Source organism: Lissotriton helveticus, chromosome 12 (assembly GCF_964261635.1).
Source record: "Lissotriton helveticus chromosome 12, aLisHel1.1, whole genome shotgun sequence".
Lineage (NCBI taxonomy): Eukaryota > Metazoa > Chordata > Amphibia > Caudata > Salamandridae > Lissotriton > Lissotriton helveticus.
In genome coordinates, this window is record NC_136073.1 from 9,556,395 (window position 1) to 9,583,551 (window position 27,157).

The 27,157-nt window shown below is 47.4% G+C and overlaps 1 protein-coding gene across 1 annotated transcript in view; it reads left to right on the top strand.

Annotated features, from left to right (window-relative positions):
- The window catches only part of MED16 (mediator complex subunit 16), a 77,906-nt gene that overhangs the window by 23,984 nt on the left and 26,765 nt on the right, over nucleotides 1-27,157 (top strand). Inside the window, exons 4-6 of the mRNA XM_078670467.1 lie at nucleotides 7,142-7,311; nucleotides 8,398-8,829; nucleotides 11,719-11,824. Coding sequence (XP_078526593.1) covers nucleotides 7,142-7,311; nucleotides 8,398-8,829; nucleotides 11,719-11,824 — 708 coding nt within the window. The remainder of the gene's footprint in view (nucleotides 1-7,141; nucleotides 7,312-8,397; nucleotides 8,830-11,718; nucleotides 11,825-27,157) is intronic.

Consider the following 27,157-nt stretch of genomic DNA (forward strand, 5'->3'; position numbering starts at 1 on the left):
CGCACAGGACTTCCTTCAGACACTGAATTCCTTTAAAATAAATTCTGGTTGTCCAGGGGCTGACTTGCCCGAAAAGTCACAACCTGAACATTATTCAGGCACAAGAAGAGCCGGTGTGGCTCACCGCTCCTTACTCTCTGCTCTGAATGCTTCATTATTTAGTGCTCTTCCAGATAAAACAGGAATTCACCTTCAAACAACACGTACAACCTAGCATGGATAAAATGAATCTCATCGGAGCTCTAGAAGTACCAGTGTCCTAGCTAAGAACACCATGATCTCTTGTAGGGGATTTTCATCTATAGTCATAAGCACTTGAATAGTCCTACCCACGTGCGGGCACCCCGGAACACTTCTTTTGATATTTCATCTTAAGTGTATATTTTCCGCCTTTCTTCAGAAAGGCCTGCAAAGACACTTAAGAGATAGAAAGACAATAATGCAGAATAAATACATAGGCTACACTGGCTGCATATTGAATAGAAAAAAGGTGGCCAGTATACTACATACATTTTGTGTAGTGTTTTGTAGTGTTTAACGCACAGAATAATCACCTTCACAAACCCCCTTTTTCATGATAGAGATGAAAGAAAAGGACAGAATTGCCTCATAGGCTGCCATTGTATGTCTTAGAAATAGAAGCTGTACCTTTAAGAATCGAGAGACCACCAGTATCCCATCATGCACAGCCAGTGGCAGTTACTTCAGTTCTTTTTTCCGGCTCCTGCTATCAGGACCCTGGAGCAATGAGCTCTACTAATTTGGTGTTTCTCTTCAACATTCACTTCTTAATTTAGCTAATAACTACTTCACTCCACGTCTTTGGTCTTCCTCTTTTTTTTTCTGTCTCTTTTGATAGAAAATTTGCAGTTTTTTCACTCAAAAATCTCTTTCTGATAAGTACCCAGACTTTGGTAGGAAGAAGGCAAAGACTGATCCTCACAGAGTGTGCATAATTTGTCTTCCTGCTTCTCATGTTCTTGACTCCTGTTCCACCTGTAAAACCTTCTCTAAGCGTACTCTGCGTGACGGAGAGAAGATCCGGCTTCAAGGAACAGAAAAGCAAAGAAAACAGCAGGCCTAGTCTTCAGGCAGGACTTCATGGCAAGGAGAGGGTCATTGCTCTACCAGGGCTTCATCTTTAGCCTCTGGGGGGCTCCCTAGCAGGAGAAGAGCTGAAAAGCAGGGCCGGTCCTGGTCGACGTTGAGGACGATGACGCCGAGAGGAGGTACAACGCCGACCTGTTTGCCGTTGACCCAGGGGTCTGGGTCCAAACGATGTCAGCGTTCCACGTCGAGAAAAAAGATCTTCTACATCGATTACAAAGCCGATGACAAGACCACCTTGTTTGGCTTCAGGAAATTCACTGCCGACGGCGACACCTCGTAGATCGCGGTCGAGAACCTTATCGCACCGGTACATTCGCTTGATGTCGAGACACCTCTGTCGATTGACGCCAAGTCATCATTGTCCCTCGACTCATCATCACCATCTATCACAAACACAATCCCACCGTCAGTCGACGCAGAGAGGTCGGCATTCAATGTTGAGATGAGATCCTCCTTCGAGGTGTCGTCGAAGGTCGCCGTCGACTAGTAGATTGACTTCGAGAGGGACCTAAAAACTTCTTCAGGGACTTTGTCACCATCTTCAAGACTTCAGGAGGCACGTAAGAGGAGAAGATGTATTTACATGTCCGATTCGGATTACTCCTGAACCTGTTCTCCATCTAGGCTTGTTTCTTTTCCAACATCTCATCAGCAGTCTACACCTTCTCTTCCAGATGTGAAACCAAGAGCTCCGACACTGCCTCTGCCTCCTCCTCACCTCCTCCACCAAATCCACCACGAAGACAGAGGTCTAGCTCTCACAGGAGGCATAGGTCTTGCAGATATAGACGCTCCTCTACTCATTCACATCGTCGCTGTCAGCTAGGAAGGTCTCATTCTAGCCTCACCAGGGACACTTCTTCTTCAAGCACAGGCAGATACTCTCCTACACTGTCTGATTCTCCTCCCAGCGGATTTCACCAGTTGATGACATTTCAACGTTTTAAGACGTTTTAGTGAGGGGTGCTTCAAAATTGAACATTCCAGTCTCCACTCCTACACAACAACTTCTGTCATATTTGAGACTCTTCAACAAAAACAAGCATCACGTCCCTTGCTTCCTCTGGTGCCGGGTCTTTTAGAATCAGCGTTGGAATTCTTTTTGACACCCTCTACTATTAAGTCGGCTCCTTCCAGGCTGCAGAAAGAATACCGTCTTCCGGAGCAGGACCATGCTTTCCTACGGATGGCCCTAAATCCGGATTCTGTTATTGTGGTGGCTGCGAAGAAGCAACATGCCACGGCTCCGACTTCGACAGTGCTACCAGATAAAGAGAGCCGCAAAATGGACTCGGTGGGGAGGAAGGTTTGCTACACAGCAGTGACTGTCATGAAAGTTGCTAGTGCCACAGCCTTGTTAGGCAGATATAACAGGGCACTGTGGGAATCGATCCAGCAGTTTGCGGATTACCTTCCAAGAGACAAAAGAGAGGACTTTAATGAGATTCCTGGTAGACGGTCTGAGGGTCTCAAATCAAATTATAAGTACAGCAGATTACCCATTCCTTCTAGCTGCGCATGAGTATTGCCACGGCGTGTCACTAGGGCGACACTCATGGCTACGCCTTACATCGCTTAAGCCTGAATCATAACGACGCATCCTGAATATCCCGTTTTCAGTTACAACTCTTCTCAAACCTCATGCAGGCGAGGAAATGGCCAGGATGAAGGCAGAAATGGAGACACTAAAAGCTGTAGGCCTGGAAAGACCTAAGGAGCAGCGGTAATCTTTCCGACCTTTTCAATGCTGCTATTCTAGACAGAGACTTCAAACCCCTTGGTGGTATCAGGGCAGCCAATCAGGTACACAACAACCGTACCAACCAGCCTTATCGGAAAAGACAGACAAGTGGAAAATCAGGCCAGCAGCCTGCTCAAGGAGGCAAGATGCCAGCTGGTGCAAAACCCTGAATCCTGTCTTCCCCCTCCTCCGCTACCTGCTCTGGGAGGGGGAAGCATCCGACATTATCTGACAGTGGCAAAAAATAACGCAAGACAATTGGGTGCTGAATATTGTTCGCAATGGATACCCACTCAGATTCATCAGCCCTCCACCGTCAATACCTCCGAAACAATCCAGATTTCAGTTGCACCAATTACAACGAAGCGCACATTCTCTTACAGAAACAGGCGGGGAAACACGTTCCTCCTTTACAACGAGTCGGGGGCTATACTCAAGATTTTTTCTTGTCAACAAGAACGAGTTCAGACCCATTCTCTACATAAGGACGGCCAACAAGTGGATTCGGAGAGAGAGGTTCCAAATGCTTGCATTGCACCAAATCTACCTTCAGGTACATCGAGGAGATTGGTTATGCACAATCGACCTTCAAGGCGCATACTTTCACATTCCCATCATAAGGAAGCATCGCAAATTCTTGAGGTTCGCACTGGGTAACAGCCACTACCAATACTGTGTACTTCCATTTGGCTTGAAATCCGCACCCAGGACTTTCTCCAAATGCATGGCAGTGGTAGCCGCACATCTGAGGAAACAAAGTGTTCGTCCACCCCTATTTAGTCGATTGGCTAATAAAGGCATCCACATCTCCGGAGGCACAGCTGCACTTCAATTGGACTCCCGATCTTTTCCTTCGGTTGGGTCTTCATGTCAACCAGGCGAAATCTACTTAGGTGCCTGTGCAGTCAGTGCCTGCAACATCTGAGAGTGTCCATCGATACTCACACAGAAAACGTGTATCCTTCGGAAGTAAGACGCTTACCGATCCTTCGGAAGGCTCAGGCTCTCATGGCACTCTCGCCCGACTGTGTGACAGGTGTCCTCCCTCCTGGGCTAAATGGCATCCTGTATATTCCTCGTTCCGAATGCATGTCTCCACATGAGACCTCTGCAGGAATGCCCGGAAGACCAATGGGACCAGTGAACAGGAGTTTGGGATGACCGGATTCAATTGTCTCAACATGCCCTCCGGTCCATCAAATGGTAGTGCTATCCCACCAATCTCCTACGAGGGATCCGGTTTCATAAGGAGATACCTCTTCAGACCACGGTCACGGGTGCCTCTCTCCTGGGATGGGGAGCCCATACAGGTCAACTTCAAATCCAGGGCAAATGGTCACACAAGGAATCCACTTACCACATACTCAAGGTATAGGTCTGCCTCCAGCCAGGTGTTCTGCAGGGTCTGTTGGAGAGCAACTCCAGTCCCTAGGTGGCCACAGGATTTAGAGTCCTGGTTAAAGTCTTTTCCAGATGAATCCGAATGAATCATTCATCTTTCCACAGGGCCTTTTTCTTCAGTTCGAGTTTATTAAGTCCTAGAATGTTCTGAAGAGGTGGCGGCTGAGCTGCCAGATGTATCCTGGGCACTAGCCTGTGACGAGAAAAACTACTCGCTGAATATGAGGGTCTAGGGGATGGGATGATCATGAAAATCCCTCCCTGGCCTCTCCAAATCCAAAGAGGTAGTGCTAAAACTGCCCGTTGTTCTACCAGCTGTTCCTGGCTAATCTCTGCTAAGTAATCAGCCGGGAACACCCTTTGGCATTATGTGGGCCCAGAGGAAAGCCATTGCTTTTCATCCAGAGTTGTTAACTCTCCCAGCCAAGGATGTGTATTCCAGCCCAAGAGGCTGCCCAAAGTACATTTTTAGAACTTTACTTTTCCACTAAATTTATTAAAAGTCATCCAGTCAGATTTTAAAAGCTAGCAAATACAACAAGATAATGTACGGAGTGCTGTAACATTTCAACCACTCTGCCCCAGTCAAGAGATCTGGGTTTAATCCATCATTCTTTGGCTCACTATGCCACCCCGGTTTGGACCCAGCCATATGCAAATCAGTCTTGACTTTGCTCCTCATGGGAACAGTCCAGCATGAACTGCCAGGCCAGGTCCTCCCCTGGACGGGAAACAAGCTTCCCGGGATTGTTTCCGGGGTATCGCCCCACATCAGCCAGCCTAGCCTGAATCAAGTGGCACGGTGAGCAAGGGACCCACATCTGTACATACCCTCAGCCACATAGGGCGAACCAGGGAGGACCTGGCTTGGCAGTTCGGGGTGGACTGTTCCCATGAGGAGCAGGGTCAAGACTGATGTGCATATGGCTTGGTCTAAACTAGGGTGGCGTGGTGAGTGAAAGAACGATTAATTCAACCCACATCTTTTGACTGGGGCGTCCGTCCATCTCCTTGTTGTGTTTGCTAGATTTCAAAAGCCAAGCAGCGAATAACCGAAGTATTTTTCTAGCCCTTTCCTAAGCAGAGGAAGAAAATAAAGATTGTAATTCCACTTAGTCTCCTTAGGTTAGTGTCCAGCAAGGCCTATAGAGTGATAGCTTTTGGGTTTAATTAAATGTGAGAGCACACTAACCCTCATATGTAGTGGGCCCTATTGGTATGGAGTAGCACCTGCACTGTAGTCTTACGAGGCACACTTTAAGGGTAACAATATATATGAAAAAAGGCTTTCCTTACATTGCAATGTCTTTTTCCCAGCCGTGTGCCACTGCAGTGCATTTAAACTTCAAACTAGTAAGAGCACAAAGGCGCATCTGGCAGAAATATATTTTTGTGACTTATGTGGGTGGTGTGAACGTATGCGGCAGCCCACATATGACATTTAACTTTCAATGCAGTTAATACACTTTATAATACACTTTTAGGGACGTTAACAAGCAAAGTAGGGGGCTCCAATGTGCAGCACACATTGTACAGCGAAAGCACAGGTACTTAACTACTGTTTAGCAATGGTAAAGTGAAAAGAGTCCTAAAGCCGGCAAAATAGGGTCCAGAACAAGGTGAAAAATCTGTTGTGACCCTGCAGAAAAGACCAATTTGGATTTAACCGCCTGGGTGCCGCGTTTGAAGGCCTGCCATAGGGTCTTCTTCTCTGCGCTTTATCTGTCGGCTGGACATGTTGTTGTTGCATTTGCGCAGCCTTTCAGAAGACTTTATCTTGGACGACAGGTACAGTGGTGGATTTTATTGTTGACTGCTTTGCAAGCCATGCAGCTGCCCTTGAAGGGGAAGCCTGCAAGGAAGATGTATTCAGTGAAGATGTTTTACTACAGGGGCAGCTTTATTATACTTTGCTTCCTTTAAAGAGCTGTTACGCAGCAAGGAGCCACTCTTCCAGGGCTTTGGCCCGGCTTCCATGCAGCTGTTGGCAGAGTGTTGACTCCCCTGAGAGATCACACCAGATCTAGAAGATTCCTCTGCCACTCTCCTAGACTTTTAAACCGAGCGTCCCCTTCCATTTATGACAGATTTCTTATTTTTGTGAGTGAACCTTTTTATTCATGTGTCCATGTGCATACAGAGTATACATTGCAAAATGTCATTGATAGCCATAGAACATTCTTCTAGTCATATTACCATTAAAACACAAAGCCATCAGGGTCCCTTGTTGTTCTGGTAGGCATCTCGTGTCTGATCATGTGTGGGTGCCTAGTGAGACTGGGTCTCCTCCCCCCTTCCATTTATGACTGATGTATCCCCAGAGCAAGATAAATAAGCAACATGTATAAAGCTATACATTGGTGGCTCCCACAGCAGTGAGTGTCTGTTGGACATCCTTGTACAAGGCTGTGTGAGCCCTACATGTATGTCATTTGCATCTGCACACCATCTGGACATGTTCCACCCACACAGCTTTTGTGCCTGTCAGTATTGCATTTCAACGTACACACTTTCTGCGACTCCTTTGTGCAGCCCCGTCCACACTCCCAAGCATGCCCTGCCTACTGCATGTACTCTCACAGGATCTGCCCCGCCTGCAGCTGTCTCACACAGGGTCAGAGCATGTCTATTGCCCTGCTGGCTCCTTGTGTCTACGCCTGTGGCAGGCTTCAGACTCTTTCCCCAGGGATACAGGCACCTAAGTGATCACCCACTGCTCACCTGTCCAGCATGCAGGTTACTTCCACCCATCTCGGATTAGCTTTTGTTTGGAAGTTCCACCCACAAACACTGGAGTGTGTGCCACCTGCTTCTCTGCAGATTGCATGTTTATGCACCTTCGTGGTCTGTTATTATTTGGACACTGCATCATCTGTTCTCCTTTCCCAGGGTCCAGGCTGCTGTCAGCAGATGGTGACGGGCAGATCAAGTGTTGGGGGATGACTGATCACTTGGCCAACAGCTGGGAGAACACTGTGAGCAGCGGGGTAGAAGGAGACCCCATCGTAGCCCTTTCCTGGTTACACAACGGCGTCAAGCTGGCATTGCATGTGGAGAAGGTTTGTTGTGCTGCATTTGTGAGCAGGACCGTGCTGTGCATGCCTCAAGCCGCCTCTATGTCTACAACCTGCTGAATGAGCTGGAGTCTGTTCGGATGTTGTCACCTCAGGAGTGATTGTGTGTGGAGTGTGTGTCCTAAGAAGGTTGGATATCCATATCTTAAGTGAGAGTTTTGTCTGTTCCCCACTTGGGTTCAGTTTCTGTAACCTCACTGATGGCTCTGCTGTCTGATCTGAATTTGTTTCTTATTAGTAATCTGGGCAATGATTCTTTTGTCTCTGACCTGTTACCTGGTTGGATATCTGTACCCTCACTCACAGATGTGTAGTCTGTGAGCTTAGCACGTGGGATGTGTGGAACCTGCTCCCTGGCACTGCTGTCTCTGCCCGAGTCAGTGGAATAGCTGGAACCTGTGCACCGGTGACCTGGTGCTGTTAGATATTGGTCACCTGTGTGACAGTTCATCTGTTTGCAGTCAGTGATTGCTCAATATCCATGCCTTGAGTGAGTGCTCTTCTGTCTGTGACTCCAGCTTGTTGGATTGCCTCATCCTAGCCTTTGCTCTCATTTCTGTGAGCTGAGTGTGTTTCATATCTGTGCCTTGAGTGAGTGCTCTACTGTCTGTGACCCCGGCTTGTTGGATTGCCTCATCCTAGCCTTTGCTCTCATTTCTGTGAGCTGAGTGTGTTTGATATCCGTGTCTTGAGTGAGTGCTCTTCTGTGTATGACCCCAGCTGTTGGGCATCTAATCTGAGAGCTGGTCTGCTCTCTGAAAGCTTAAGCCTGTGGCATAGCCCTGCCAATGCCTTACGCAGTACATTGGTGCATATCGAAGGATCGCTTTGATGAGGCCTCAGTGTTCATCCATGTAAATTGTGCAGTAAAACTGTTTGGTTTTGGTCACCTGGTTCTCCCACCCATTTTGTGCAGCGTTATTGCTCCTACTGACTGTACTCCTACCCATGGTGCACTCTCACCTGCTTTGGGCAGACACGCGTCCACCCACTTTCTCATTGGATGGCATTAACTGCGCTCTTTTAGGCACTCATGTGTGTTTTTTTTCTTGCTCTTCTCTCCCTGTCCAGTCTGGCGCCTCAAGCTTTGGGGACAAGTTCTCTCGGGTGAAGTTCTCACCCTCCCTCACACTTTTTGGTGGAAAGCCCATGGAGGGTTGGATCGCAGTCACCATCAGTGGCCTAGTCACGGTCTCGCTACTGAAGCCCAATGGGCAGGTACTGACTTCCACGGAGAGCCTGTGTCGGCTGCGGTGCCGAGTGGCTCTGGCTGACATCGCGTTCACCGGGGGTGGCAACATTGTGGTGGCGACATCCGACGGCAGCAGTACATCACCAGTCCAGTTCTACAAGGTGTGCGTAGGTGTGGTGAATGAGAAATGCCGCATCGACACCGAAATCCTGCCCTCACTCTTCATGCGCTGCACCACGGACCCGGTGCGCAAGGACAAGTACCCGGCCGTCACACACCTCAAGTTCCTCGCCCGAGACATGTCTGAGCAGGTGAGCTCATTAGGAATAACTGTAATGGTAAAAACAGTGCACTGTTTTGGGGGTTTAAGAGTTTGGAATTCCACCAAAGCGACCTCTGCTTCGTCTTCTTAGATGGTGGTGCTCGGTGTGTATGTGACTGTTGCTCTGCTCTTAAAAAGGATGCCTGGGGGATCGGCCATCTCCTGGGGATCTCCTGTCCTTAGCTGAATCACTGATGGTTGTGTGAGCTTTTCATAATCTCAGGGGCAGAAGGTACAGTACTTAAGTCTTGGCACAGCTGCGTGTAGCCACAGAACCGGAAGAAGGGCCGAAGCAGGTAAGCATTGGCGCTTTGATAGAGTGGTTGGTCGGCTACTGGACTGGGTGAAGTGCTGCAGCAGGCAAGTCTTTGTTCTTTAGCGGCGCTCTGTGTGGGCCACAGTACCTAATTGGTGGGATGGGGGCTCAACAGGTAACTCTGTGCATTGGCAGAGCTGCATGTTGACCACAGCACTCAAAGGTTTAAGCTCATCAGCAACATTTGTAAAATAGGCGGTCTTGAAGGACACTAGTAGACTTGTCTGCAACTTTCAGTACTGGAATGAGAAAAGGGCAACCGGGAAAGGCGTGACACGTTTTTGGCAGAGATGTGTGGGATGGTCTTGGTTTCAGGAAGAGTCCAGTGCGGAAGAAAGCCCTGTCCTTTGTTGTAGGACAAAGGCTGTTGGCCATAGTGGAAGGTAATTCAGTACGTGGCTCAGAACTTGAGTACGTAGCGCACATCAGTAGAGGTAAGAATGTTTCCACCCCTATTCAGCGGCCACCTTTTCCTGTTTAGCAGTGCTCAACAACCTGTGTGGGCTTAAATCTGCAAGCGTCTCTAAGAATAAAAGATGATCCTGTGGGGCTGCATGGCTGGTTCACCCCTCCCTCAGTCCTCACAGTACTGTGACGGGGTCTCACAAACAAGTCCACCACATTCCGGGATTTGACAGGCTTGCAGAACCGAGAACCTTATGTAGAGGTTGGCAGACGAGATACTCTGTCAGATCTTGGCAGATATCCTGTCTGCCTGAGTACCGGTCCCACAGGCTGCGTTGCACTTGTAAGATGGTGGAGGAGACACCTGCCATGTTTGTGACAGATTATCCCATGTTCCTCCATTGGAATGTTTCTTTGAATATTTAGAGGCTGTGACAGGAAGCCCCTTTGTCCCGTGTTTATCTCGGCCCTGTGACCTGGGTACCCAAAGCAGCCATCAGTACATCCAATCCCGAGGCAGTAAATCTCTCCTTGAATGAGCCTCAAGTTTTTGTCTGTGTCTTCGGAAAAACTAGTTCATTCTCGTAACGGCAGTCTGAGTATCTTCATCTAGAGCAAACCTGTCAACTTTGTTGTTCAGACATGCAGAACAAGTGGGTACTTCTAGTTTACCAGCAGGTGCCTTTAGTTTTTAATGTGCTTCAGTGCAAAGTCAATAATCCACTGTCCCGACCCATGTTAACGCCTGTGCCTCCTCCGCTTTGAAGGGAGCGGGCCAATGTCTGTTCCTATCTCAAGAGGTTTAGAGCATCTGAACCTGCTCGGCTGGTTCAGTTTAGAACATTACGGTTCATTTTATCTCACCAGTTTCCACAGTCTGGCTATGTGGTAAAGTGGCAAAATTCCCTCATCTGATTTTGACCCTGTCACAATGTCCTCATAATAACCTCAGCCAGATGTTGTGAGCCAAAGTTTGTTGTCCAGATATAGAGTCTGACAGCCAGGGAATGAGTAGAAAGCACAAATCTTTGTACGCTGCATACATGTTTGTGCAACCGCATCAATAGCCAGTGTGAGCGACTCTCTGATTTTCTTTCTGGATGGCTTTGGTGAGCTGCAACCTGCTGCAGTTTGACCTCGCTTGATGAGTGTGGCTCAGAGCTACTTTCTTACGTTGTGCTGCACTTGTACTCTCAAAGACCAGAGATGGAATAGAAGGAAGGGGGGTAGACTTAGGAGAAAGACAGAGAATGAAGGAGAGCACAGTTTTCGTTGGGGTCCCGCCACTGGGGCCGCTGAAGTAGAGGGTGAGGTTGGAAGAGAAATCCAGGCTGACATTGAGTAATTGTTTGACAGTGACTTAGACATGGGGTCGGATATGAGGGTAATGAGAGTCTGACAGCGTTGAAAAGGCGAAGGTATAGTGAGAGCGGGAGTAGATCCGGACAGAGTTGGAAAGTAGGAGGCGTAGTGAGAGTGGGAGCAGGGTTTGACAGAGCGCATAAAGCAGCCTCCTACCTCCGCCTTCTTGTTAATAGATATATTTGCATAAAGAGAACATCCCAGGGATGGTAAGATGGGATCTACTGGGAATACATGCTCTCAACCCCAGGGGCTTGTAGCTCCCCGAACTACAGGGTTCTTGATGGAGTCCTGGTGGTCAGCCCTGGTATTCTTCCAAATTGGCATTTGTCCCTCCTTTTCAGGCTATCCACCTTGGTCAAGTGCCCTTCTAGTTAAGGTGAATGAGACCAATGGACATAGTGGATACAGTGAAGATCTGGCTTTCTTGGACCCGAGCTGAGCATTCCAGCTTGAGACCAGCACTCAACAAGGAGGCACTTTTGTAAGAGGGAGATACTTGTGTTTCTAGGGTACGCAGCTGGTAATTCCCATGCCTGTCGTAAAACGACACCTTAAATCACTGCACTCAGAGCCCGTTGTTGAGGTGCATCGACAGAGAGGTGCTTGGGGTCCAAGTCGTGGAACATTAGAAGCCTCTGTGACACCCTCATTCTTTTCCATCCTCACCACTGTTGGTGGTAATTGGTTCCTCTGGTGAGCCTGGGTAATGAAAGTGAGTAAGGTGAGCTGTAGCGTTGAGATGCAAGGTGTTCACCATCCCTGTGTGTCCTCTCTGGTTTTCCTGTGCTGCAGGTACTGCTTTGCGCGTCCAACCAGACAAGCAGCATCGTGGAGTGCTGGTCGCTGCGCAAGGAGGGCCTGCCCGTCAACAACATCTTCCAGCAGCTGTCTCCTGTGGGTGAGTTTTGCATGTGGTACAGAATGCGATCTGCAGAATTAGAAAAATTATGCATGGGCTGGGCCTGATGTGTTGAGGTCCTTTGGAGCTTCATACTGTAGAAGACTCCTTTTTACTGGTAGATCTGAGTGAGGAGGTGGAAAGGGGGAGGATTGGAAGGTACCCACAGCCCCCCCACATCCCCACCCCCACTGCCTAAAGACTGTGCAGACTGCACGCATGAAGCTTCTTTATTGCTGCTTGTTTTGCTCTGAGTTGGTGAGTCTGAGGCTTGCACTGGTGATGCCTGTGTGGTACGTGTTGTGTATTGTGCACGCCTTCATTCTCTTCCAGTGGATCCTCATCAAAGTCATAAGCACTGAATATTCCCGCCCACGTTCGGGGACCCCATGGTAGTGGGTGGCTATGTGTGCGCAAATACCTAAGGCTTGAATTGCTCATTTACATTGGTTGTCATTTAATGAACCCCTTCCCACACTCAAACACTTCTGTACACCAGAAAGAGAGAGCCTATGGTGCAAAGAGAGCCTTTATTGAATGAAGGAAATGCAAAGGCATTGTTAGCCTAGGGAGAGGATGTGGCGTAACAGCCTGAGCTGCAGACTTCGGAGCTGGTGGGAACCAAGATCGAGTCTCTGTGGCAGCGTCAACACCCTGTGATTCTGAGCAAATCACGTCATCTCCCTGTGCCTACAATTCAGCGCCTTGAGACCCCCATGGGTGACCTGCCACCCTTTACAAATCCTGGATTGATTGATTTAGTCAATTGGCTGCATTCAAATCATAACAAGTAAATACTGGCACCGTGGCAATGTTAATGAAGCATTCTTTAGCCTTAGGTATAGGCTCAATATATATATATTTAAAGATATATTTGAAACCAAAATTCGGAGCACTCTTAGGGGCACAGAGCTGTAATTTGTTTTGACCAGGCAGACGCGTCTCAGCAAAAAGCCTTTCTGAATGCCGGTTGTCACATCTTTAAATCCTACCTGCCTCACTTCCACTGGATAATGAAACCATGGCATGTATAAACAGACTGCCCATCTTTACAGAGGTCCTTCCAGCCTCAATTTACACCGACTAATGGCACATACCGGCAGGTGCTGATTAAATAACCATCGTCCAACACTTTAGTAATGTCTGACCTGTCAGCAGGCATGCCTTCAGTGGCGATGGTTCTGGCAGTAATTTCATTCATCCATCCAAATGCCACTAATAATGCTTGGAAGCCGTTGGGCGGCTGCCTCCGTGGTGATTGTGACGTTCACATGAGAAATTTGAAACAAAAATTAGGAGCAAAAAAGTGGGTGAGTTCAGGAGAAACTACTTACATCGTTTGCTATCCCAAACAAAACAAATGCGTTTTAGGTGCCAACTTAATTATGTATGGCGATGTCAGTTTAACAAACCTCATAAAACCATATATTTTCAAACTCAATCGCAGAGGAAGACTTTTCTCCTCGTTCCACGGTGGATTTTAAACCCTGTGCAACACTTAGTTCCACAGCTGCGTGGCTCCTAGAGACGGAACATTATATGGTGGACAGCATGAATTCTTCCCGCTTCACCTTTCTGCCCTGGACACCAGCGACCATTAATGGGTCGGGCTGGATCATAGTCCTGTGTTAACACTTTACTTGAGAACGTCGAGGACTAATTGGTCATCGCTTTCTCTCTGGTCCTGATGAGGCCTTAAAGACTTAAAAGGCAGAAACGCATCGACCGTTTCCCTTCTTGGTGAAGATAAATCCACAGATAGAAATTATGAATTAACCGTTTTTTATACGGTATTGTATTAGGAAATATTAAGAAATTACCAAATGTCCCCAGATATTATCTTTTGGTTGGCACTTAAACCTCTGTAATAGGACTAATAGAGCCACCAATATATTTGTTAATTCTGTTGTAAAAGATGTGGTTGGGAGAAGCCAACATTTCCATTGATTTTGTTTGTGTTAATAATTGTTTGTGTATATTTATAACGCTGTCAGTTGTAATGTTTTGTTAATTTAAAATAAATGCACAAAAAAAGAAAGGAGTGCCAACAATTGGGTTTGAAAATATATGGTTTTATATTTTTAGTTCATTTGACGTTGCCATAAGTACTTAAGTTGACACCTCAAACACATTTGTTTTGTTTGGGATAGCAAACGATGCTAAGTAGTTTTTTCTGAGCTCACCGACCTTTTTGCGGATACTTTGCCAGCTCAAGAGCTGCAGTGAGTATTGGGTGTCTCCCTATTTAGGGCTCGCGCCCTGCGTTGCACTGCACAGCAGTGCTTGCGCAGGGGCGAGAGCCCTTTTGTCCGGGGCCTGAAAACGTACCCTGGAATCGCACACGCTCGTGCGTGTGCGATTCTTTTTGGGTCCTGCTGTTGGGCTTTGTGTGCGTGTATGTTTAAAACAGAGCACGCAATAGGCCAAAGGCGGGAGCATTGCTCCGCCCATGGCCTATTGGTGTCTGTTACGCGCACACAAAGCCCATATGTTTTCAATAATCGTGCCCAAACATGGGCCGCTAATTGAAAACATATGCCTTTAAGTGGCGTGCGCACCACTCGCGGGCATTGTTGAAACTACATTACCGGTGCCGCGATGCTAGTTAGTTAAGGTATCTATGGCTCCAGGGCCCCAATAAAACACTCGACACAGCATTTTTATTGTAACAGCGACATCTCCGATATATGCGTGTTGCGTATTAAATGCATATTCGGAATACCGGCGTTTGATGGGGCGGGGTCTGTTCACAGCTCAGACACAGGGAGACCCAGTGACAAACGCGGAATGAGAACCCAGGAGTGAAGGACACCTGTCCATCTCGTATGTGTCGAAATATATTGCAGCGATATACCCAAGGTATGAGCGGTACCCCCGCAGCCTCTCCGCGTTACTGGCTGCACAAAGGTCGGGTTACTGGTTGGTACTCGTTCACACTAGTGTCGGGTTACCTGGGAGTCGCACTAGTCCAAGCCCCTCTCCAAGGAGTGTTCCACATCAATGGCAGCGCTCTCTATCTCCAGCTCACGGGGAGCGACGACCGTTCAGAGCAGAGGCAGACCTCCCCTCCCCCCCTCCTGCTTTTGACGAAGCAGCACAAGACACCTGGGCATTTTCAGTCGCCTTGATTGCAATGCCAACAGTTGAGCCTTGAAGATGCACCTTACTTGGTTTCCTGCTAATATTTCCAAACGTGCGCAGCACCGCAAAAACTGTTTGTTTTTGCCATGCGGCCACCGGCTGAGCGGAATGAATCCCACCGTTTAAGCTGCTCGTGCAGCCTCCTGATGACATTTCCCCACGCCCCCGCACACCTGCTGCTAGTGTAACGGATCAATTTATCCCAGGGGGTGGGAGCCCAGATGAGTTATTTGTGCGCTCGCTCTAGTGTCACTCAGCATTAACTGGCCAACTAGTCGAAGTGTGCAGCGATGCAGTTTGTTGCAAGTATTGTGCTCGTTGCTTAAACAGGGACGTAGCTATCATCAATAGTGCAGCAGGTGCACTGACACTGGGGGCCAGGACTATGAGATTCCATCTGCACCCAGATATTCCCGTATACCAAAACAGGAAGTTTGGTATATGGCATGCCTTGAGGCCCAATGCCTTATTTCATGTTTCTTGAACGAGAACCTTCTCCTCACTCGTCAGTGCACAGTTTCTGATCTGCACGCGTGATTTGGGAACTCAAGGCAATTCACATGCATACAGATGGCGTGCTGTTGACATGCTGCAATTTAAGGGCCTTTTTTGTTATCGTTCTCAAGAAGAGTGAGGCTCATTGTTTTGTTGGAGTTCCTTCCATTGAAGTTCGGTGGGGGAGGGCAGCTGAAAGGTGAGGCAAGTTTGCAAAACGGGGAAAAATCAGTGTTGTTTAAAAATTACTAAATTAAAACAAAGCAGCGGAAAATATGTGCACGGGAAGTAACTTGAATGCCACTCGCGACTGCCCACACGCAGCAAATTCAGTTGCAAAGAGCGGCAGACGACCGGAGTAACCATTGCAGTAGCCTCACAGGACAGGACAGGCCGAGCGGGCTCACTCAGGAGGCGGGCGGCAAGAGGTTACTGCGTGGTGGTGCCTGACTGCCTGCAAGTGAAGTTAAGATCTAAGAGACAGAGTGATGCAGTGGAGGCACCCAAGTGTGTGTGTTTGTGTCTTTATTTATTACATTCATTCCATCAAGCAGAGTGCTATCGGCAGCTGCCTGCAGTGAGGGTGCAGGCCGGATTGTAGTAATGGCGTTTGGCCTGACTAACTGTGATCAGTCCTGCCCAAGAGCAAGCCTTTTTGTTTCAGCCATGAAGTAAGCGAGTGTCAAGAAAATGAGGGTGGAAAACAACGTCATTGTTCTTAACCACTTGGCTGCTAAGGGGTTTTCCCCTCCTGCGCTACAGATTTATGTTTCCCATTATACATGACGAGTTCACCTTGTCATAAGCACAGATTCATTGTGCCTCATGACGAGTTCACCTTGTCATTAGCATGCAAGTGGTTAATTGGATAGAGAGCGGAAAAGTCGACATTCAATTTATGAATCTTACTCTGTTTTATTTTAGTTATTTTATGCTAGTTGCCTTTTCTAGCTGTTTGGGCCCCGGCGCAGGAGAGTCCCTTGCCAAGCCACAAGAAATATAATAAGAACACACGTGGGAGCAGTTTCTGCCATTAATCACAGTTTATCGTTTCTGGGTTTTGATTGGACTGGGGGTGCTGAAATAATCAGAAAAACGGGCTTGAGCCCAACAGACGGGAATCCACAAGTGAAGTGTTGTTAAAAGCTATCTAGCATACGCTTCAGTGTTTGCAGTAGGCGGAATCCTGTTTTATTTTGCATGGTTTCCACAGAAACGGCATGCACGGCTGCGCGTAGCACTATATTAGCTAAGGTGGGGCTAATATTATTGCCCCCTGTATAGATATGTCCTAAGGTGACATTTTATTCTCTTGCAAACAGCCTGGTTAATGTGTCATCCTGAAAGTGTTTTTATCCCTCCGCTCGGTATAGCTAATGGCCAGTGTCATGGATTAATCAGGAAGCACCAGAATGTGTTGTGTATGAACTATTTAATTATTTATTAGGGTTTTTTTTTGTTTGTCGCGCGCAAGGCCTAAGTTTCTCCAGAACACAAGGCAAAAAAGAGCATGTTAGATGAAACTATGAAATTAAAGCCGTTGATTGCCTAATTGTCATCTTGATGCCAGTGGGCCGTGGGTTCATTAGCCATGCTATGCTGCCGCTATGCCTTCTGGGACAAAGTTACAGTTTGGTAGAAAAAGGAATGTTGGAGGCCTTGCGCAGGGCTGGACCCAGGCAGTGGAGAGTTTGTTTACCTGGGAAGCACATGTACCATATGCTAAGGTGCAGAGCAGGGTTTGCGATACGATGAAAGAATTTGTGAGTCTGAATCTCCTATATGCATTTTATGGGGTGTTTGGTGCTCCATGTCCCGGGCACTTGTGATTTGTTTTGTCCTGCCATGCTGCACACTCCATTAGAGACTCAGTATACCATTACACATTGTACTTGCTTGTTTTAAATTTAGGATGCCCCTAAGGCTTGCACGGGGGATTCCCATGTTGTACGTGTTGCATATTTCTGAAGCCTTCACTGTCTGTGCTGTATCTGCGGTGAGTGGCAGAGTGTTGCTCTCCTGCTGCCTCTGATGCACCTGATGGTGAGTGTCTAAGGCTCCCACTAGTGATTTATATGTTGCACATGTTGTGTATTGGATGAGCCTTCACTGCGATATCTGTGGTGAGTAGAGTTGTACTTCTGCTGCCTGTGATTTACCCGTTCTCTGTGTGGGGGTAGATTCCATTCACTGTGCTGTGCCTGTTGTGTGTTTGATGGAAATTTGCACTGCTGTTTGTGCTGTACCTCATCTGATTTAAAAAAGGGGGTGGTGATGGACAGAGTATCTGAGTTAATCAGAACACTCCTACCCAGTCAACAGAGCAGGGCTTGATCCATCACCGTTTTTTAGCTCACTGCACCATCCCAGTTCAGAACCTGGCTATATGCAAATTAGTCTGTCCCTGGCCCAGTGCATCATGGGAACAGGGCAGACCAAACTACCAAGCCAATTATTCACTGGAAAGGAAACAAGCTTCCGGGGACCGGTTTCTGGCATTACAGCCGTCTTCGGCCCGGCTTGCTTGAATCCTGATGGTGCAGTGAGCAAGGGACTCATGTCTGAGCATACCCTGCCACTCCTATAGTGGCCAAAACGATTCAGAAAAGGGGGTGGTGATGGACAGAGCATCTGAGTTAAACAGAACACTCATACCCAGTCAAAAGATCAGGGCTTGATCCATCACCGTTTTTTAGCTCACTGCACCATCCCAGTTCAGAACCTGGCTATATGCAAATTAGTCTGTCCCAGGCCCAGTGCATCATGGGAACAGGGCAGACCAAACTACCAAGCCAATTCTTCACTGGAAAGGAAACAAGCTTCCGGGGACCGGTTTCTGGAATTACAGCCGTCTTCGGCCCGGCTTGCTTGAATCCTGATGGTGCAGTGAGCAAGGGACCACCCCCTTTTGAATCGTTTTGGCCACCACAAGTGTGGAAGGGTATGCTCAGATGTGAGTCCCTTGCTCACTGCACCATCAGGATTCAAACAAGCCGGGCCGAAGACGGTTGTAATGCCAGAAACCGGTCCCCGGTAGCTTGTTTCCTTTCCAGTAAAGAATTGGCTTGGTAGTTTGGTCTGCCCTGTTCCCATGATGCACTGGGCCAGGGTCAGACTAATTTGCATGTAGCCAGGTTCTGAACTGGGATGGTGCAGTGAGCTAAAAAACGGTGATGGGTCAAGCCCTGATCTTTTGACTGGGTAGGAGTGTTCTGCTTAATTCAGATACTCTGTCCATCACCACCCCCTTTTGAATCGGTTTGGGCACCACAAGTGTTGAAGGGTATGCTCAGATGTGAGTCCCTTGCTCACTGCACCATCAGGATTCAAGCAAGCCGGGCCGAAGACGGCTGTAATGCCAGAAACCGGTCCCCGGAAGCTTGTTTCCTTTCCAGTAAAGAATTGGCTTGGTAGTTTGGTCTGCCCTGTTCCCATGATGCACTGGGCCAGGGTCAGACTAATTTGCATGTAGCCAGGTTCTGAACTGGGATGGTGCAGTGAGCTAAAAAACGGTGATGGGTCAAGCCCTGATCTTTTGACTGGGTAGGAGTGTTCTGCTTAATTCAGATACTCTGTCCATCACCACCCCCTTTTGAATCGTACCTCATCTGAAGCAAGATTGCAAAGATTCTTGGAATGCATTACTTGGGCTTTCTGTGTGCGTGTTCCTCAAACTACCCCTTCCGCCTGTTCTGAGCACAAGTGATGCTTGCATCGCTGCTTCGTGTTCTCTACCTGTTCTTCAAATCTGTGAGAAGCTTGCACTGGGGCATGGTAAACTGTGTATTTTGTCCTGCTGCTACCTCTTCTGTACCACTGGTACGGTGAACATTCCTTTTAAGCTCTTAGCATGTCATCGCACACTGACCTGAATAAGAGCAGGTTGCTCTCGCCACTGCACCTGGTGGCTGTTGGCCGAGCCATGCGAGCCTCACTTGCGCCTTCCAGTCTACCGTCTTGTCTCTGGAATTAGTCAAAATGTAAGGTTCAACTGCAGCATGTTGAATGGCTCGGTTTCGGATATTGGGTGCCAGAGGGTCAAGTGAACACTTTCACTCTTATCAGAGTTCTGTCTTCTGAAAACTAGTCTGCAGGGTTAGGTGTTCGTGTTGGAACAGGTAAAAGTAGGTTGCGTACAAAGATACTTGGAGAGTCACTTTTTTCAAATGGCTTCCCAGGTGGAATAGACGCTTCTGTGGAATGAACTACTTCTTGGGTATTGATAAACCATGGATTCCCTTAAACCTATGGTTTGTTGTGAAGTCCCTCTTGTGATTCAGGGTGGGTGAACAGGGACTGTGAGCCTATGTTCACTTCACCTTTTTGTACACTGGTTCTAGTGGCTTTACACAATTTTTAGCAGATTGTGCTTTTGTCTTAGTTATGTTCCCAAGACGAACCAAGAAGCCCTTCGCAGTTGGCCAGTCTCTCCTTTCAAGCCCACAGTGGGCGCCAGGAGGATGTGGTACAAATGGGGCCACTCTTAAATGTGTCTGCTTTGAGATTCTGCGTACTATATCTTTACGTGGTGGCAGCAGCTCAGATTGGTTGGCTGTAGGAGCACGCGTGTGGGCCCACGTGCCACCGTTGGAGCACGGGACCCTCTTCTAGCGGCTCATTGTTTCATCCTCCCCTAATACCCTTTTGTAGTTTTCTGCCCAATTCCTGTATACTTGCTACTCCCATTAGCATAATGTGGATAAAGCAGCTAAGCGAGCGTGTCATGGGGCAAAAACAAAAGATGTTGAATATGTTCTTTTAGACACTTCAAATATAACTAGCAATTTGATGACGAGAGTTGATCCTTCTTTGAGGGTAGCTCACACTTGCTGCTATTTCTGCTGAGACAGCTGCTTGGGGTCTCCAGAGATCTCATCATCTTCTGTTTGGTTTCTTAATGAGGATGCGTGGGCTGAAAGCACTTAGACTTGTTAGAGGAAACCCATACATTGCTCCACACCCTTTTGTTTCCAGGCTCCTCTCAGCGGCTTCACAGGTGGTGCTTGCTGCTCACATCTGTCGGAGTGCGGTTGTCACACAACCTAGACTTTTGGGTAGTTGCGCGATACAGCACCTGGAGTACCAACTAATCTTGGAAGCTCAAGGCTTAGGACAATAGGTACTCTTAAAACTTCTCAGTCTTGGAAAATGTTGATGCAACACTCTTGGAGCCCTAAGAGTTCCAGGGCATTGTGTGTGTGTGTGTGTGTGGGGGGGGGGGGGGGCTGTTAAAACTTCCTGTCTGGAGTGCTCTAAACCACCGTGTGTTTGTTTGGACAAGTGTGGGCATATTTATACCTTGAAGGTGCTGAGTTTGACGTAAGATTGGACATAATAACGTCATCAGAGACTTAAATCTCTGAAAACTCCATGATTTCTTGGATAACTTAATATTCATGCAGGGGGAAGTCCATGGCTGCTGAAGGCGGGATTTTCCAAGAAATCGTTGTAGATTTTCGGAACTGGTGGAAGTAGCCAAGCCGTATTAGGACTACCTGAGTTATGTCTTAATATAGTTATGATTTCTATGCCTATATAAGTATACAGTCTTGTATATCTATATAAGGGCATGAATCGGGAAAATTACACTAGGGTCCTAAAACGCTATACAAAAGGTGTATTGGTCAACTTTGTGTGTTATACCCCAAACCCCCCTCTTTCTATTATGCTGGTTTGGGGGTCTTGCTAGATGAGGAATCAGATGTTACCTGCTTTAGTTGTGACAATAGATGTTATCTGCTTCCAAACTTATTTTCGCTAAGACATAGACGCAATTGCTTCCTTTATGTAATAGGATTGTTTTGTCAAGTGTCAGTTTTTTTCTTTTTCACACATGGGGAGATTAAAGGACTTGCTCAGAAACACAGGGGTGCTGTGCCACTTAGCCTTTTCTTCATTCTGTGCAGCATGGGCATTTGATGACTTTAGAAATGTTTTGTAGCCATGCTGTTTAACAGCTTGGCTGCTGTCCAGCTTGGCTAAAAATAATAATAAACAAGCATTTACAATGCAACGGTCTCGCCTTTGCCAAAGTTAGAGCTATTGGCATTGTAAATGACAAAATGTTTATTTATGTGTTGGTTTTGAAAACAGATAAATAAATGGCTTTGTCATTTATAATGTCAATACCTTAATCTCGCTCAAACGCAAGACCTATTGCATTACAGGGCAAAGAACAGTGTGGGCACAGCAAGTGATGAGTTAGCTTCTATCACCGAAACGCTGCTGCTGAGGAATACATGAGGTGTGACCGTCTGCAGCCAAAGGGGAGGGGGGAACGGAGTGAAACCGGAGCAGCCACTACAGGAGTGCACTAACGCCCACCGTGCATCCCTTTCAAGGAGCACAAGAGCCCATGATTTCCCATAACTAACTGATCTACGTACCAATTCAACCAATGTTTTCTGTAGTTTTATATAGGCCGAATATGACCCGAAGGTATTGGAGCCTTCTCCAGCCACACAAGTATGCCACACTGCAGAACCACACAACACCCTATGGAGAGAACTAGTAGCAGGGGTCATGCCTGAGAAGGTAGTCCAGCCTGGTACCCAAGAGCAATGGGCATGTTCATCTGAGTGTACATCCCCTATTTTCCAAACATCAGTGCCCGTATTAAGGAGTGGGCAGTATCAGCGCTGCTGACCATAATAGTGAGCAGCACTACAGGTGTAAGTTCAACCCTTTACGGAGAGGGGAAATGCCACCTGTCGATAAAACCCATTATGCCAAGTTACCACAAGTGGCTATTTTTAACTATAGGTCGGTCAATATTGGTAAGGGATCAGTGCTTATGCCGATTTGTTGGAGCTTGTGGTCAAAACATGCATCAAACCACAGTGTTGAGCAGTAAAATGAACAATTAAAAACTGTGAATGCTCGCAACGTTTGTGAGCATGCTAGTGGTGTGAGTTGTTCATGGATTCATGCTGCACCGATTATCCAGTTGCCGCAGTGAACATGGCGACGTGCCTTCGCTAATCAAACTGGCATGCTTGTGGCCTAATGGGTGAGCATGTCAAAGAGAGGGGCTCAGAAGCGATCGCCGCGCTCAAATTTGTAGCGACCATTTAGAATGTCCGCTGCAATGCGTGAGACGAAAACGGCCATGATTAGGCGATCAGGTAGCGCATCTAGGCATACGAAAAGGTATTTAAGTGAATCACGGGATCCAGTGCTGGAAGAGCTTCTAATTGGTATTTTGAGAAGGAGAGGGGATAGCACCCGTAGCACTCTATACCTACGTGGAAGACTACAACATGCAGATAAGACTAGTAAGCATAGTACACCACCTGTGACCCGAGTGCATTACTTTAAAGAAGCTAAGACCAAACAAAAGGCTATGGACAATAGACCGGCATGGCATCTGCATGGACTGGATGGAAGATGCACATTAATAGGCACAAGCGGGAGAGACAACAGCATGCAGCAGTGAGATTGGTAGCACAACAAATGACCCGAGAGCACTTTTACGAGCGTTATAACAGGCAAAGTACAAGGAAATGAAAACTGGGCTGTATGGGTTGGACAGAAAACGTTCAGTTCCAATCACGATAGCCAATAGGAGAGTCCACATTCAGCAGTGCAATTGTTAAGGACTACAAATCACTGAGTACAGCATTTAAAAAACTCACACGCACTTTGCGAACACAAGCCTCTGTCAAGCATTGGTGTGGGCCAAGATAAGCCGGGGCTCCTTTCACCCATGTTGTTCACTGCGTCTTTTGGGCTGGGCCTTGGGGTCACACCGTAAGCTGCCTGGATGTTTTTTTCTTTAGGTAGAGGGCAGTGTAGGTGTGCAGAAACTGAGTCAGAAAATGGGGTATTTTGAACCGTGTGGAGGGCATAGGCCATGTTTATGCGTGGCACTTTGTGCACATATTTGCTCATTGGATATAGAGAGCCTGAATAAGCCCTTGAAACGCATTTTTAATTGAAGCCACAATAGGTTTAGTCAACCGCTTGGAACAACAGCTGAGGAGAGTTCGCTGGCCACAACAGACTCACAAGTGGCTCCTTTTATTCTTATGTTAGGTAAGCCTGAGTAACAAATCTTGAGCATGTCCAAAACTAAACAAATAGAAAGCTCGCACAATTACTTTTGACACGTTAATGCACTTAGTCGTATCTTAATGCGATAACATAAGGGGTTTAAATCTCATTCAGACACACCAAACATTGTATTGTACTGTATTGGTATTTAACTACAGCTTTTCAGTCCACATTTGAGGCCTAGGCGCTTTGAAACAACAAAAGAGGAGACATTATTTCATGAAAGTGCATTTGACTTTCTGAGACTCTGGAATAAATAAACCATTGACAAATACGTAACTTCAGCTCATCCCCACATATCATCCTTCATTGCAGCTCGCATGTAAATATTACGCTAATCTAGCCACACATAGATCAAGCAACGTTTACATAGCTGTACACTGTTTTAAACATTTGCAATAGCTCATAAAAACTGCGTGCCGAACAGTTCTGTAATCGCAAGATATCCCTCTGACAAACTGCGGCCGCAATACCAACATTCGTTCGTAACAAAATGTCAACCTATTTTGTATTCCGAAGTCTACATTTTTTCACATTTGTCAGCTGTTTAAAAATCGCTAGTCATTAATTTGTGGATGCTAAGCAGTGATTATGCGGTTCAGTATTTAGTGAGGCACAGTTCAGAAACACTGTTTGTGCAGCGTGTGGCCTCATTTTAATTAGGCGCAGTGCCCAAATAAGAGAAGAAAAAAACGAGCACGCTTCTTTTGAGAAATGTCGCCTTCACATCATAATGGCGGAGATATTTAGATACCCGTTATTAGAGCCTTGATATGTGTCGCTGGGTGTGTTTGTTTGTGTGAGTGTGTGTGTGCGAGTGCCTTCCTCACGGTATACTTAAATCAGAGAGGGGCCCGCCCCTCGTGTGCCTTCAACTCACCGCCGCAGCCCAGGAGTTTGTAGAGTCCCCGCCGGGCTGCGGCGCTGCCTGCGACGACCCGGAAGCGGTTGGGCAGCCGGCCAATCGCAGCGCGGCCCCAACCGGAAGTCCCGCCCCCATCGCGGCGCGAGAGGGAAGCCACTGTCCGAGGAGCCCCGAGGGCTCCTGATCGAGTCCCGGTCCCGAGATGGGGGACCGGGTGAAGAGCGGCCGAGCGCATGGGGAAGGCAGGGCTCTCATGTGGTGAGAGAGCCCCGCAAAGCGCTACCGCCGCCCGAGAGCCAGAACCGCCGCCGAGCACCGCCAGAACAGGTGAGTGTGTTGAGGGAGAGGAGAGGTGTGTGTCTGAGTGTGTGTGTGCGTGCGTGTGTCTGTCTGTCTGTGTGCGCGTGTGTCTGTTTAAGGGGGGGTGCGTGTGTGTATGCAGTGTGTGTATGGCTGTGTATGTGCGCATGCGTGAGTGAGGCTTTATGACGTGCGCGCCCCCGAGGTTCAATCTCGGCAAGGGAAAGCGCGTGGAACTCTGCTGTCCACATTCCTCGAAAAGTAACTACATAAGTTGTCTCGCCAGACAGCAAAGCTTCGCTTTGCTTACGTCTAGGCGAGACCTAAAAAGTAACTGTAATGCATCTAGAGCTAAGGAACCCTGGGGAAGAAAAAGAAGGTGCATTAGCCATGGCTGCATCATAACACTTTTTAAAATGTGTTTTATTCGCACAGCAAGACATCCACGCTGCTGTACTGCATGGCAAAAAACATTGCCAAAGCTAATAGCTCTCATAAGCGAGACCTGTTGGCTTTGCCAATGCTTGTTTTACTTTTGTCCTTTGGAGTGTGAAAATAAGGCAGAACTGGCTTCACTGACGTTGGTGGCGCCTCTGTGGAGCCGACCTAACATTTCTGGAGGTGATTTCTGAAAGCATTTACTATCCCCCCAACCCCTTTATCTGCTGGTTTGTTTAGGATGGATTTATTTGTGTTCAATTGATGAACTGCTTCTGTTTCTGATTTGGTACAATTATGCTTAAAGTAGGTATCTTTAGTATTTACATCATTGCTCTCAACACAGTATTTTCGAAGCCAATACTTGCGGAGACATAGTTGTAGTTGCCAAACAAAAACTCGATTTGTTCTTAAGGCCGCTTTGATTCTCTTCAGTGGGGGGGTTCGTTGACAGCGAAAACCTTTTTATTGTACTTTACAAAGGAACTGAAGGACCTCCATTTTGGATTCAATTGGATCTTGAATGGCTGAAGGGACAAAAGAAAAGCCCTTGTTCAGCTCTCCTATTTCTGTGCCGGAAAGCTCACGTTGGGATAAATTCCAGATGGACACAGAATCCCTTTCACCAGCACGGTTATGAGTTAGAGTCTGGGATTCTCCTGATTCTTGTATTGTGCCTCTTCCTCCTCCTCCCTTCCCTTCCTGCCGCCTTTGCCAAAAGAAGCTTGAGCACTTAGTGGGGGAAGATAGAGTTGGCTGATTTGACTCCTTTCTGACTAGATTTTAATTCCCTGGAGTGTCTTATAAAAATCTCCCTTGAGGTCTCCAGGTATCTGAATTTTCAATATCAAGGTCTCTCTAGGAGCATGCTCATTACGTTTTCTGAAACATCACCTTGACACCGTCTAGTAATGTCATCAGGGTCATAAAACAACAAGCATTGGCAGAGCCAATAGGACTCCCCTTTGAAAGCCGTTAGGCAACATTTTGGCTTTGCAGCTGTTGATGCTGAACATCACCGAGAAGAAGGAAAACAAGCATTGGAAATGCAATAGGTCTCGCAGCATTAGAGTTAGTGCATTTAGAATTGTTTATGGGTTTTTTGTTGTAAATCTTTTGCATTTTTATTTTTTGTAGCCAATGCTAAAGAATTACAAATCAAAAAAGCAATAAACATTTGTAAAAGCTTTAACTAAAAATCCTGTGAGACCTATTGCACTGTGTGAGGGTGAGGTGTTGAGGGTGAGTGAGGGTGGGGGTGAGTGAGGAGTTGAGTGTGAGTGAGGTGTTGAGGGTGAGTGAGGTGTTGAGGGTGAGTGAGAGTGAGAGTGAGTGAGGGTGAGGGTGAGGGAGGGTTATTGTGAGTTAGGGTGAGGGGTTGAGGGTGGGTGAGGGTGAGGGTGAGGTGTTGAGGGTGAGTGAGGATGAGTGAGGGTGAGTGAGGGGTTGAGGGTGAGTGAGGGTGAGTGAGGGTGACTGAGTGTGAGTGAGAGTGACTGAGTGTGAGTGAGTGTGAGTGAGGGTGAGTGAGTTATGAGACGCCTCACGCCTGTATCATAGTGAGGTGCAAAAGGAGACGCACGGTGCGAGAACCTTACAAATATGAAAAGCTTGCAGCATGCCAGATGCTAGGATGCGCGGGCGTGTGTGAGATACAGGTACACGCGCGAGAAGCCCTGATGTGGAGCGGGAAATGCACAATGATGAGCATAGTTCGATATACAGAACGAGGTGGCTGTGTGTGGGTGGTACTCAGAAGTGTGGTGTTTGCGATGAACACAGCACGAGAGCCCGAGGGAGATACTTGAAAACTGTGAGAAACATTTCCAAGCGAGTACACCGCACAAGGTCACAAAAGAGCAGTGCATGAGATGCTCACAACACAAGCACAACAAACTCAAGTATGTGGGAGACAAACACATGAAGCATTTTGTATGTAATGCGTGGGGCTCCTCACACACGGGAAGGTGGAGAAGGAATAGAAACACAGAAGTGTGAGGTGGGAAAAGATCGTTTAACATGGGAAACTGGTGTGAGGTGCC